The sequence below is a fragment of the Petromyzon marinus genome, chromosome 1 (assembly GCF_048934315.1).
Source record: "Petromyzon marinus isolate PM22_M1 ecotype Great Lakes invasive population chromosome 1, UKy_Petmar_22M1.pri1.0, whole genome shotgun sequence".
In the NCBI taxonomy this organism is placed as follows: domain Eukaryota; kingdom Metazoa; phylum Chordata; class Hyperoartia; order Petromyzontiformes; family Petromyzontidae; genus Petromyzon; species Petromyzon marinus.
Genome location: NC_133667.1, coordinates 31,915,056 through 31,927,321, shown reverse-complemented (window position 1 = coordinate 31,927,321; position 12,266 = coordinate 31,915,056). Strand labels below are relative to the sequence as shown.

At 44.1% G+C, this 12,266-nt stretch overlaps 1 protein-coding gene across 2 annotated transcripts; it reads left to right on the top strand.

The window, feature by feature from the left end:
* The first annotated feature begins 698 nt into the window (after positions 1–698).
* LOC116940077 (uncharacterized) lies at positions 699–10,554 on the top strand. Of its 2 annotated transcripts, XM_032949398.2 has the most exons (11): positions 699–917; positions 3,033–3,086; positions 4,835–5,062; positions 5,393–5,714; positions 5,826–5,959; positions 6,389–6,478; positions 6,661–6,767; positions 7,102–7,170; positions 7,587–7,671; positions 7,797–7,890; positions 8,742–10,554. In XM_032949398.2, the coding sequence occupies exons 3-11, from the start codon at positions 4,850–4,852 to the stop codon at positions 9,008–9,010; spliced, it is 1,383 nt and encodes a 460-aa protein (XP_032805289.1). In that variant the 5' UTR covers positions 699–917; positions 3,033–3,086; positions 4,835–4,849; the 3' UTR covers positions 9,011–10,554. The 2 variants fall into 2 exon arrangements, with proteins under 2 accessions (XP_032805289.1, XP_032805279.1); XM_032949388.2 differs by lacking the exon at positions 3,033–3,086.
* Positions 10,555–12,266: the final 1,712 nt, after the last annotated feature.

The following is a 12,266-nucleotide window of genomic DNA, read 5'->3' as shown; positions in this document are numbered from 1 at the left end:
CTTTCGGTAAAGTCACGTAGTAGGTATAAAATAAATTAAATCACGTTTCGGCGCGCAACACAAGCGTCCGTCATCAGGTGGGACAACCACAGCAGGAAGCAACAATTGCCCACTTCAGCAATTGTTTCTTGTGATGGTTTGTGCCCACCTGATGACGGACGCTTGTGTTGCGCCCGAAACGTCGTGATTTAATTTATTGTATACTATATTCTTAGCTCTTTCGGTAAAGTCACGTTGAAGGGAAACAATAAAATATATATAAAAAACAATATATTTCATTATTTTATTGTTTATATATAATATATAAAACAATATTTTTTTATTATTTTATTGTTTCCCTTCAACGTGACTTTACCGAAAGAGCTAAGAATATGAATTACTGCAGTTACGAAAGCTTTAAATCAAAATTTATTGTATACCTTCAAGTTTCATTTATTAGGTATAACCCTGTGAGCCCATGCGGCTCTTAAGTCGGGCGCAATCAACGAGTCACGAAAACTTCAAATAAAAAATGATTGTGAACAAACAACACGTGCTCGGCCACCCCTCCCCCACGTGACAAGAGAGACACCGGTGCGCATGCGCGCCAGGGCGAAGCGACGTGAATTTGTCGCGGCGCGTTGACCGCATTTGGCGGGTGACGTCATTTCTGCCAGGCTGGAAGCGGGTCACGTGCCCCTCCCCCTCCACCCCCGCCCCTCGCCCCACCCCACCCCCTATACTCGCCCCTCCCCCCCGCACATCCTCTCCACTCATCACGACGAGGACGATGAAGACGGGACGTTGTTGACGGCTTTGTTGTTGTTGTTTGGTGCGTTGTTGTTGTTGTGTTGTTGTGTGTGGAGGAGAGGCCGCCGCTCTTCACGGGCGGGGCCCTGTCGTCACAACAACAGCAGCAGCAGCATACCGAGCGAGTGGTGGGTTGTCTTTTATTCTCCTCCTCCTCCATCTCCTCCACCTCATCCGATGTCACCAAAGTGTATCAGGATCGTCATTACGCGTGGCGCCACCGAGGTTGAAGTCGACGGAATTCCTCGTGCCGTGTAGATCGTCGTCAGTGCGGTGTTGTTGGTGGTGGTTGGTGGGTGGGTTTGTGGTACATAGCGAAGGGAAAACGTTTCGTGTTTGCGTGTAGATCGGACTAGGCCTCAACATCGGTGGCCCGTGGTTGCGTTCGCGTCGCAAGCAATCGACACACTGGGGAGACGAAGGCGGCCGGGCGTGTTGCTCTGCAGCCCACCCCGTCTCGGTGTGGTGTCGTGAGCGGCCTTCACAGCTGCTGCTCGCTCGCGGCACTTGCCCCCCTTACCAGTCTGTTGAAGGCTTTGTTTACGTGTCTACATGTGCGTACTGTGTCATGTTTGTGCATCTGCCGGTCATCTCAGTCAGCCGGCCCGTGGCACTTGAGCCCTCCTGTCAGCAGCGAGCCTTCGGACACTTCACGTGATCGCCTCAAGATGCACCTAGCCTGGCACAGGCGCCGTGGTGACATCGCCGTCACTTAGTGGCGAGTGGCGCGGTTGTTGGTGCGTTAAACGAGTAGCTGGTGCGATGTGTGTACTGTACTGTCGTAAACGTCAGCACTCGGAGAGACAAAGGCGGCCGGGCGAGGTGGGTATCGGCACCGCTCCGTTATAAGGCGGTGTCGTTGTTGGCCTTGCCCCGACAGTCTGGCAAGCCTATACGAGGGATCTTTGTCAATTTTTTTGTGTACGTGTGTACAATATACATTTAAAGCACTGTACATGTTTACATGAGTGTGTTTGCATGGCGAATGTGTGTGTTTGCATGGCGAATGTGTGTATGTTTACAGTACGTGTGTGTGTCTACGTGGTGTGTATTATTGTATGTTTACAGTTGTGTGTGTGTGTGTTTTAGAGTATGGTGTGAATGGGTGTCAGTGTGTACGTGCCCGCATGCGTGTACACCACGTGCAACGTATGCGTACGATACTGTATATGTGTAGTGTATATCTCCTTTTGTGTATACATGTATGCACCATAGATGTATGTGTATTGTTCGTTTGTATTGTTAACAAACATTTTTGCCAGCTGGATTAATTTCAGCAGGCGCCGATTTTGACTTAACTGGGTCTCATCAGCCGTTTATAGCCCGATAAACGAAATGTCACTCGTTCTTGCCTTGGTGTTCTATGCAATCGTGTTGTCTGTGTGTGCATGCATTCATGTAATGTGGATGGAATGCGCCATTGCGGATGCAATATGTACCTTGTGTTGAATTCTGTTCATTTGTGCCAGCCGCAATATGTAAGTAGTATACATGCACGCGAGGTTGTTTCTTTGTCAAACGTACAATGCATCAATGTTGGTGCTGTATATCTCTGTAGCCGTGAGCTGTGGTTTCAGTGATGCATAATGGCCAGCGGAGGTGTGGAAGAGTGGGACAATTTGACTTCCTGTTTTGTAAGAGCGGACGTGTCGTGTCGCGTTGCCCTGCGCGACCCCAACCACACCCAACACAGCCTGCACTATGAACCCAATCACCTGAGTTCGATTCATGGCCACGGCTAACGTCAGTGGCGAGTGATATCTGCACCCCCATACCCCCATCCCTTTTAACAACCAGCACCAACCCAGCGTGGTGAAGTATGGTCAAACAACCCTTCATGACCGATATGGCATGGGGAGGCCTTCATCCAGCCGTGGATTGGCAAAGGGCTGTGCGTATCATCTGACGTGTACGGTGCATCACACACGTTCTTGTGAACATTGATAATAACATTTGCATGTAGCCTTTCTGCGTGGACTATAACGTGCCATTGTTAAGCGTCACGACCCTCGTGGCACGCCGCCTATTGTGCAATCGCTGGACTTTAAACCAAACTCTCCTTCAACTCGCGATGTTCTGCGTTTGAATGACCCATATTATAACATGAATTCATTAAATTATTGTTTGATAATACAGTATCATCATGGCACAGCAGACTCTGAGCATTTTATTTTTAAATGCTGTGAATAATTTATGGTGCTTTGCCGCCCCCCTCCCCCCCTAACGCTATATCAATCACGGAGGTGGGAGGGGGATTGCTTGACCCCTACTTCAAGTAACTGCGCTGGACATTGCGGGTTGGTCATGGAGATGGGCCTGGTGGTTGTTTCCCCGCCACACTTAGAAGCGTTCGTTTATAATAATAGGGTTTTTCCCCTTTTTTCTGGCAACAAAACTGAAACCTTTTTACAAGGATTCATGTCTGCATTAACCACAATACCTGCACTCAAAATGCAAACAAAAAACATACTATGATAGTACGCCTTTTGGCGTCATCTGGTCGAGCACCAATTGGGTCGAGGCTTAAAAGAAAGCTGTCCCTTGGTGTGGACCAATCAGTTTCAAGGACAATGCATATATTATCATAGTATGTTTTTTGTTTGCATTTTGACTGCAGGTATTGTGGTTAATGCAGACATGAATCCTTGTAAAAAGGTTTCAGTTTTGTTGCCAGAAAAAAGGGGAAAAATCCTATTACATTTTGGTACTGGCAAAGGAGGTCTAATGATGTAGATGCTCACTCCGAGCCCTCATTACTTTGATAGTGCATTGTCTTTGAGCTGTACGCCTTTTGGCGTCATCTCGTCGAGCACCAATTGGGCCGAGGCTCAAAAGAAAGCTGGCCCTTGGTGTGGACCAATCAGTTTCAAGGACAATGCATATATTATCATAGCATGTTTTTTGTTTGCATTTTGACTGCAGGTATTGTGGTTAAGGCAGACATGAATCCTTGTAAAAAGGTTTCAGTTTTGTTGCCAGAAAAAAGGGGAAAAACCCTATTATTACATTTTGGTACTGGCAAAGGAGGTCTAATGATGTAGGTGCTCACCCCGCGCCCTCATTACTTTGCTAGTGCATTGTCTTTGAGCTTTACGCCTTTTGGCGTCATCTGGTCGAGCACCAATTGGGTCGAGGCTCAAAAGAAAGCTGTCCCTTGGTGTGAACCAATCAGTTTCAAGGACAATGCATATATTATCATAGTATGTTTTTTGTTTGCATTTTGACTGCAGGTATTGTGGTTAATGCAGACATGAATCCTTGTAAAAAGGTTTCAGTATTGTTGCCAGAAAAAAGGGGAAAAACCCTATTATTACATTTTGGTACTGGCAAAGGAGGTCTAATGAAGCGTTCGTTTGTTTATATTTTGCTGCTCTAAATTTCCACGGGATGATCAAGCCGCCACATCGTTGAGCTGTCTATTTGTGGCCAGGTAGCTTCTGAAAAATAAGCAAATAGCTCGGTGGGCTCTTTTCCTGGTAAGGTAAAAATAATAGTTGAGTTTTATTTGTATATTTTTTTAAGTGATTTGTTTACCTTTCCTATGTTTCTCACTCCTATCGTGTTTTTGTATTGTTCTTGTAACGTTCTGACCCGTCCTTACTGGACATCTGTGACAAAGAGCTTTTTAGCTCATCGGATTCCTCCAGTATAAATAAATATTCTGACTCGCCACTGATGTTAGCCGTGGCCTTGAATTAAACTCTGGTCGCTGGGTTCTAACCACTGCACCACTGCTCCACCAATTTCTGCAGTTTTTTGGTTCACTGCAATAAAAATCTCAATGACATTAACTCATAATTTTTTTTGGTTGAAATAGTTTAGTTTCGGCATTTACGTTTAGTTTTGGTAGTTACTCATACTGTGCAGCATTGTGATAGCTATCTTACATTTGAGCAGGATTGCGCAATGTTGGAAATCCCCAGCTGGAAAGGATATTCTAGGTGGAGTGATTTGCAAACTCCACTGGGTTTGGCTGGGAAAGTCCATGGGAAATGGAAAAAAATAATCCCTTTACAGTGACCACAAAACTTGTTTCACATTGCAGGTGCCGTGGGACAGAATGTCGATGGAAATTCTTGACTTTGGCTCGGATTCTTCCGAGTACCGGATGGACTTTACCGACTCGGAGGCCGTGGAGCCTTGCCGTACCATGGACAGCCTGGACCTTCTCGGAGAGGGGGTGGGGGTGGATATGTTTGCGGCGGTCGAGTCGCTTCTGCGCGATGACGGTTTCCTGGGAGGATGGGATGCGCAGCAGAACGGCGGTACCACTGTAAGTATCGCGTCAGCTTGCCACAGCGAGTCGGGAAGCAGCCCGATACCCAAGCGGTACATTGTGTTTGTGTTTCTCAATTTATTATCTGCACTTCTTACATTTTTCTTTTTTAATCACAATCATTTTACAAGAAAGGGCGGTCACCTGCACACGAAACACTGATTTGACTAACCATCTCGTTTAGTTTATTGTGCAAATTTTTCTGACAGCATTTGGTCTGCCCTTGCATGTTTGTTGTCGTAACTTTCTGATCCAGCTTCAGAGCTCATGGGATTCCTCCAGGATAAATAAAGATTCTGATTGTGCATGTGAACTTGTGATCTTCAGGACATCCTTGGAGAGCAAGACCTTGAGCTGGAGAGCTTCTTCGATTCGCTCTTTGCTTGTGACGACCAGGGGTCGTCGCCACCCCTGTCGGTGTCGTCCGGCACGTCTCCCGAGTCATCCCCGGAGCCATGCGTGGCACCGCTAAGCAGCGTCAACAGTGTGTTGGTGGACCACTGTTACCACAGCAATGGCAACGAGCAAGGAGTCCGCTCACCCAGTCAGAGTAGCTCAGCCGACCAATCGGATAGCTCAGAGGAGCTGGAAGGTGTGGTCACGGAAATTCCAAACCACGATTATCAAGCGACGACTGTCGACATATCGGGTACGGAAATAACTTTGGTGCTGTATTTTGAAATTCTGTCGTGTCATTGTTGGATATGTAACTGTGCGATAGTTGAACACGGTTGTAAAAATATGCTGTTTTGCCATGCAGACATTGATGACATTTGTGCAGAAGTTACATCTCAAGTGGACCTTCCCACGACGCCGTCCTTTGCCTCAACTCTGTGCGCCTTAGTGTATCCCTTCAGACCCCGAACCACCTCCCAGCAAGTGGAGAATGCGATGGTAAGTGTTTTTTTACTAAAACTATTTTTATTTTACCATGCAAAGCTGACTGAGCTATATAGCTTTTTTCAGAAGTGACCTGGCCACAAATGATAGCTCAACGAAGGGGATAATCACGTGGAAAATTATAGCAGCCATATACTTTACATGCACGTTGATTCTAAATGTAGAGGGAAAAACTGGGGAACCCGGAGCAAAATCCAATCGACCAAGGGGAGAACATGCAAGCTCCAAATATACAGGCATGAGGGTTGGGATCAAACCCATGAACCTCCTGCGTACCAGGCAAGGGAGTTACACTCAGGCAAGAAATTAATGTTGTTAGATAATGTTGATGAGTATTATATTGTTAAATAATGGTACCACGTAACAATAATACTAAATTCTGCTTACCTTCACTGACTTGACTGGTTGGCTGCTCTTTTTAAGATGTGGCCTAAGCTGGTGCTGTCTGAGGAAGAGAAGAAGTTGCTTTTGGAGGAAGGTGCTGACCTGCCCACGGATCTCCCTCTTACCAAGGTGCGTTGTCCAAACGGTGCTTTTGAGTTTATACTTTTTTTTCCAGCTCTTAACAGCAACACCCATCTGCACGTACGGGTTCAGTTGTCTCCTTGTGTTACTCAGATTGGCTGTATAAGGTGTTCCCAAGCCAGCAGCTGTAGTGGCGCTCATCGCCGTATTTGTTGCGCTGTGTCTCCAAGGCGGAAGAGCGCGTGCTGAGGAAGGTGCGCAGGAAGATTCGCAACAAAATCTCGGCGCAGGAGAGCCGGCGCAAGAAAAAAGACTACATGGATGGCCTGGAGAGCAGGTGAGGCTTACCGTTATTTTATCCTATTTCTTTCTCTTCCGCCAGTCAGATGGTGAGGCGAGACAAACATATGCCACTGCCTCCTTTCTCCGTTGATGGCAATCTCTTTCTGTAGGCCCACGTTGTCCCTTTGATGTCATGGATGCCGTCAATCCACCTCTTGCATGGACGCCCATTAGCAAAATTATATACGTGCATAAATACGCCCTTTGTCGATCCACTGCTGGATGAAGCATTCCCCACGTGTCGGTCTGACGGGCATTGTTTGACCATACTCGATGCTATCCCAACATCTGCATCGTGCAGGGAATAATGAGCACGTCTTTACCCACAGGGTGGCGACATGCACGGCTCAGAATGTGCAGCTGCAGAGGCGAGTCGATCAGCTGCAGAAACAGAACATGTGAGTTCAACTGCACTCGTTTTTTTTCAGAATGTTACAGTGATTGGTCAATCCACTGGTCAGTGTGAAAGCGGGGACCAGGATCAATTCGGATAACATTCTTCACCAGGTTCATAGTACAGTTCACTGACCACTGTGTCATCGCCTCACCCTCCATATGTACATTAATCCATCATAAAATTCAAACTGATAATTAATATTAGTTTAACTTACAAGTTAAATGATAATTAACATAATGAAAACGTTTTCTAATTTTAATGTATTTTTCATTGATTCCCAATTTGCCTTAAGATTTTTATACTTTTTAAAACATGTGTCATTTTTTGTGCGGGTGCAGAAAGTCAAGCGAGTCCTTAAGTAATGACATTATTATTCGAGGAATTATAAAACAAGCGGTATCGTGTGTAACTCAACAGGTCCCTTCTGGCCCAACTGAAAAAGCTGCAGGCGTTGGTGCGGCAGACAACAAACAAGAATGCGCCTACAAGCACGTGTATTCTTGTAAGTGAAGACTGCAAAGGACAAAGTTCCTTTTTGAGCAGAACATTTGAATGTGAAGAAATATGTTAAATAAAAAACTATATCATTGTGTTAACATAAGTGTGTTTTATGTCTCCCATACCCAGGTGTTTGTGCTCTCCTTTGCACTGATTCTCTTTCCGAGCATAAACCCTTTTGGTGGAAAACAAGATTCTGGCGTGGAACCTGCAATATCAGGAGGTAAAAATCGTACTGGTAACCTGAATTCGATTCCGTGCTACAGCTGACTTCTGTTATAAGTGTCGTGTAAAAAATCGGTCCTGGGCATGGTGAAGTAAGGTCAATTGTGACCAACACAGTGTGGGGAGGCCTTCATCCAGCAATATATTGAAAGTATTTAATTAAAATTGATCAGTGGTATTCGAAATATTTGTCAAATATTTAGACGTGGAAATGTCCAAATATCCCAATGCAAAACCCTCTGTAAAAAGTCTCAAGACTCGAAAGGCTTTCCTGGGTATATAAAGTGTACTATCATACTACATTATAAAAATAAAGTGTTGCTGCCTCCCTGCAAGTGCGCATGCATGGTGGTGACATCGCCATGCACTTCTGCGTGATGGCGTTACCTGCATCCCACATCGTAGAACTGGCTTTGTGCGTGCTATTCGGTAAAGTCACGTAGGTAAATAATAAAACAACAATAATCACGACGTTTCGGCCACAACACAAGTGGCCTTCATCAGGTGAAGGGACGAGCCTGTCTGGAGGACAGCGCTGGAGTGGAAGAAGCCACGCTTAGATCACGACATTTAAGCTGTGTGATGAAGGCCGCTTGTGTTGTGGCCGAAACGTCGTGATTATTGTTGTTTTATTATTTACCTACGTGACTTTACCGAATAGAACCAAAGAGTATGGATCCTTGCAGTCACGAAAGCTTTAAATCTAGAATTTGTGCGTGCTGCCAATCACGCCTACCCACCCACCCTCCACCATGGTCGTGTATCCTGCGCAAATGTGCGGGCAGTGCTAGTTATTGTAACACATACATTTTTACTTAACGACATGATTTTTCTTATTCTGTCCGATAGTGAGGACACGGACATTGAAGTCTGACCCGTACGTGGCAAACGCCAAGGACATGAACGTGCCGTCCTCCTTGGAGATGGAGAAATCATTTCAGGGTATGGATTGGCCGGACGGTGGGGTGCATCTCTACGGGACAGAAGCTGACGAACCGACCGTGGAGCTCGATGGCTGGACTGACGATGAGTTGATGTTGAACGGCAGCTTCGTGGTGACGCACGCGAACAAGACAGTTGTCGACGTTGCCAAGATACTACACGCGGACGAGATGTGACCCACGATTCGAAGAACGCCGTAAATGTTTATCCCCCTGCATTTTCATTGTCTCACAGTGTGGTGGTCTCTCATTTTTATTCGTGTGCAGCATGCAGTATCATCTTAGGCAATGCGTGCAGGGTTCAGTTGTTGGCTTTGCATGCTTTGTCACGCTTATTTCCGTAATGTACTGCTTTTCTGTTTCGTACAAATCATACACTTTTCTGTTATTGACTGTAAGATGTGAGTCGTGTAGAATATGCACAGTTAATGTCTTCCAGTTGCCTTGTTTATCATTTAAAACTTGCAGTAATAGAAAATATTGACAATGAAAATCATTTTTTTTCCATTAAAAAGAAAACTAAGAAAACAGAATGTATCATATGGAGAGCACTTATTTGCCTGTCGCAAGTCCTAATTTGCAAAAAGTGCAGTCTGGTGACATAATTTTTCCACAATTGTAATTCGCTGTGCATCACGTAATCGTTTGTATATTGCCTTGCAGTAGATTGTTACACTTTATACATTTTCAAAATTTACGCAGTGAAAACTTATTTGCAGAGAGTGAACGGTTCGATAGGCTGTGCCTCCTTCCCCCAGTCCAAGCTATCTGTGTGTTGAGGCAAACTGCCACAGCAGAGGATTGGTCCTGGCCAAAGGGAATTTGAACTACTGTGTTAAAAATCATATGAAGAGCTACACTGGGACATTTCGAGATTGTGATCTTTATTGGAACCGACTGTTGAGAAATTGAGGTTATGATTGCTTTGTGAAAAAATCTGATTGCGAGTCCGTCAATTTTGGAGGCAATTCAACATTAAATTTTGACTTTAAACTTTCGTGACTGCAAGAATTCGTGTTCTTTGGTTCTTTCGGTAAAGTCACGTAGATAGAAAAAAATTAATAAAAGTAAATCATAAAAAAACTATGACGTTTCGATCACAACACAAGTGATCGTCTTCAGGGAAAAAAAAGACGATCGCTTGTGTTGTGATCGAAACGTCGTTTTTATTTTATTTACTTTTATTATTTTTTCTATTTACGTGACTCCCGAAAGAACCAAAGAATAACAATTCAACAGTGTACACTTTTTTGTATGGAAAAGTAACACATTTTTGAGTTACGGCCTTAAAAGTGATATGAATAACAAATATATAATAAGTCAGTGATTAATATATCATAATTAGGCACATAACACTTATCCTTATATGCTCGGTTCAAAAGAGTATTCAAAGTTCTGAATGCAAACAGCATTACAAAATCGTGAGGCCAACTTGGTGTGTTTTTCAAAAACTGAAATGGAAGATTCAAATCAAGGTGATTGCTGCTGTAATTGCGGTTTCTATAAGATTGAAAGCCTTTGAAGTGTGCTCTGACGATTTTAAAGTTTGGCACTTGAAAATAAATGTCTGGATGTGTTGTTTGTGTTTAAAGATGAATGCGCCTATGGATGTGTAGGACATTGAAATTATGTACCATTTAAGAAGTCTGTTATATAGCAGTCAAAACAATGTGTTAAGTTATTTTTTATAATTTACACAGCTAATAAACATGAATATCACAGTCTTGGCATCAGTGTTTTTTCATTCTACATTACCTCGTCTGCACAAAAAATATACGCCTTTTGGCGTCTTCTGGTCCAACACCAGTGGAGACTGGGCTCTAAGAAAAGCCGTCTCGGGTGTGGACCAATCAAATTCAAGGACAGTGCATATGATCAGAGTTGCCTTTTTTGTTGCGTTGTTTGTGCAAAACACTGGCAGCGACAACAGCATTCTTATCGTATCTTCGTTTTGTTGTAACTTTCTGAACGCCGCGTCAGTATGGGTTACCGATGCCGACCTGTAGAAAGTAACCCAGCAATCAAAATCACCATGGAGGTACAAAAGGATAGCATGCTACCCTTCTTGGATGTCTTAATTAAAAAGAGACCAGATGGCTCAATGAGCCACTCTGTCTACAGGAAAGTAACCCATACCGATGCCTATCTAAAACCTGATTCCCACCACCATCCATCCCAGAATTCCCTCATCAAAACGCTACACCATAGAGCTCAATGTAACTCCGACCATGAACACCTAACCAGTGAACTCAAACACGTACACCAACCTCTCAAGGCGAATGGATATTCTAACTACACAATCCGCAAAGCCATCACCCCAACCATGAGGAAAGAGCCATCTGAAGATCCAATCAAAACCATCACCTTGCCATACATAGGGATAACCAAAATATTTCCAAAATCTTGAACCAACACAAGATCCAGGTCTGATTTAACACTGCATATAATTCGTGACCTGATCCCATCTGTGAAGGACAAGATTCCTGACACAATATCCCAGCGTCTGCCAACTAAGCTGTATCTGCGACAGCAGTTACATTGGGGAACTAAGCGACATGTCTTGGACCATGTTTGTGAACATAAGGCAGATCTGAAACACGGCAGGACCAATACTTCTGCCGTGGCTGATCATTACTTTAATGCGGCTGGCTCACATGAAATTGATTTCTCTAGGAAGATGGTACTTTGCAAGCCGACTGGCTATCAACAAAGATTCGTTCACGAAGCCATCCATATATAGAAACACAGACACAATTTCAACCGAGACGACGGTTTTAAACCCAGCAATCATTGGAAAGATGTCATCGACCACCTTGGGTCATGACTTGATTTGTGTTTTCTTGTCCACCGTCAGCAGTGTGGGTGTGTGGAGCGAGGTGCAATGCTTTGCTTGGTGCAGACCTACTGCCGGTATCGGAGATTTATCCAACATTAACATAAGGTGCCCCGCCCATTTCTAAACCTTTATAAACAGCTATTTGATTTGGTGTAGACCTACTGCCGGTGTCTGAGCCTTCTCCGACATTAACATCAGCTGCCCCGCCCATCCCTAAACCTTTATAAACAGATTGCCCTCTACGGCTAACCTCCCTGTTCCTGATGACGAAAGCTTGTGTTGCGATCGAAACGTCATGATATTTGTATTATTTTGTATTAACTTTATTTTCATTTTATTATTTTATCGATATTATTTTTTTCTTCTATCTACGTGACTTTACCGAAAGAACCATAGAATATCACTCATTGTTTTTTTTTCGGTAAAGTCATGTATGTAGAAATACAATAAAATTGTATTAAAACAAAAAACAATCACGACGTTTTGATCACAACGCAAGCGATCTTCATCGGGTGTCAAGAACAAATCACGGAGGTAAATACAACAAAAAGATGAGAGACAAGAATTCAACAAACCTGAAAAAACATTATGTGAAGC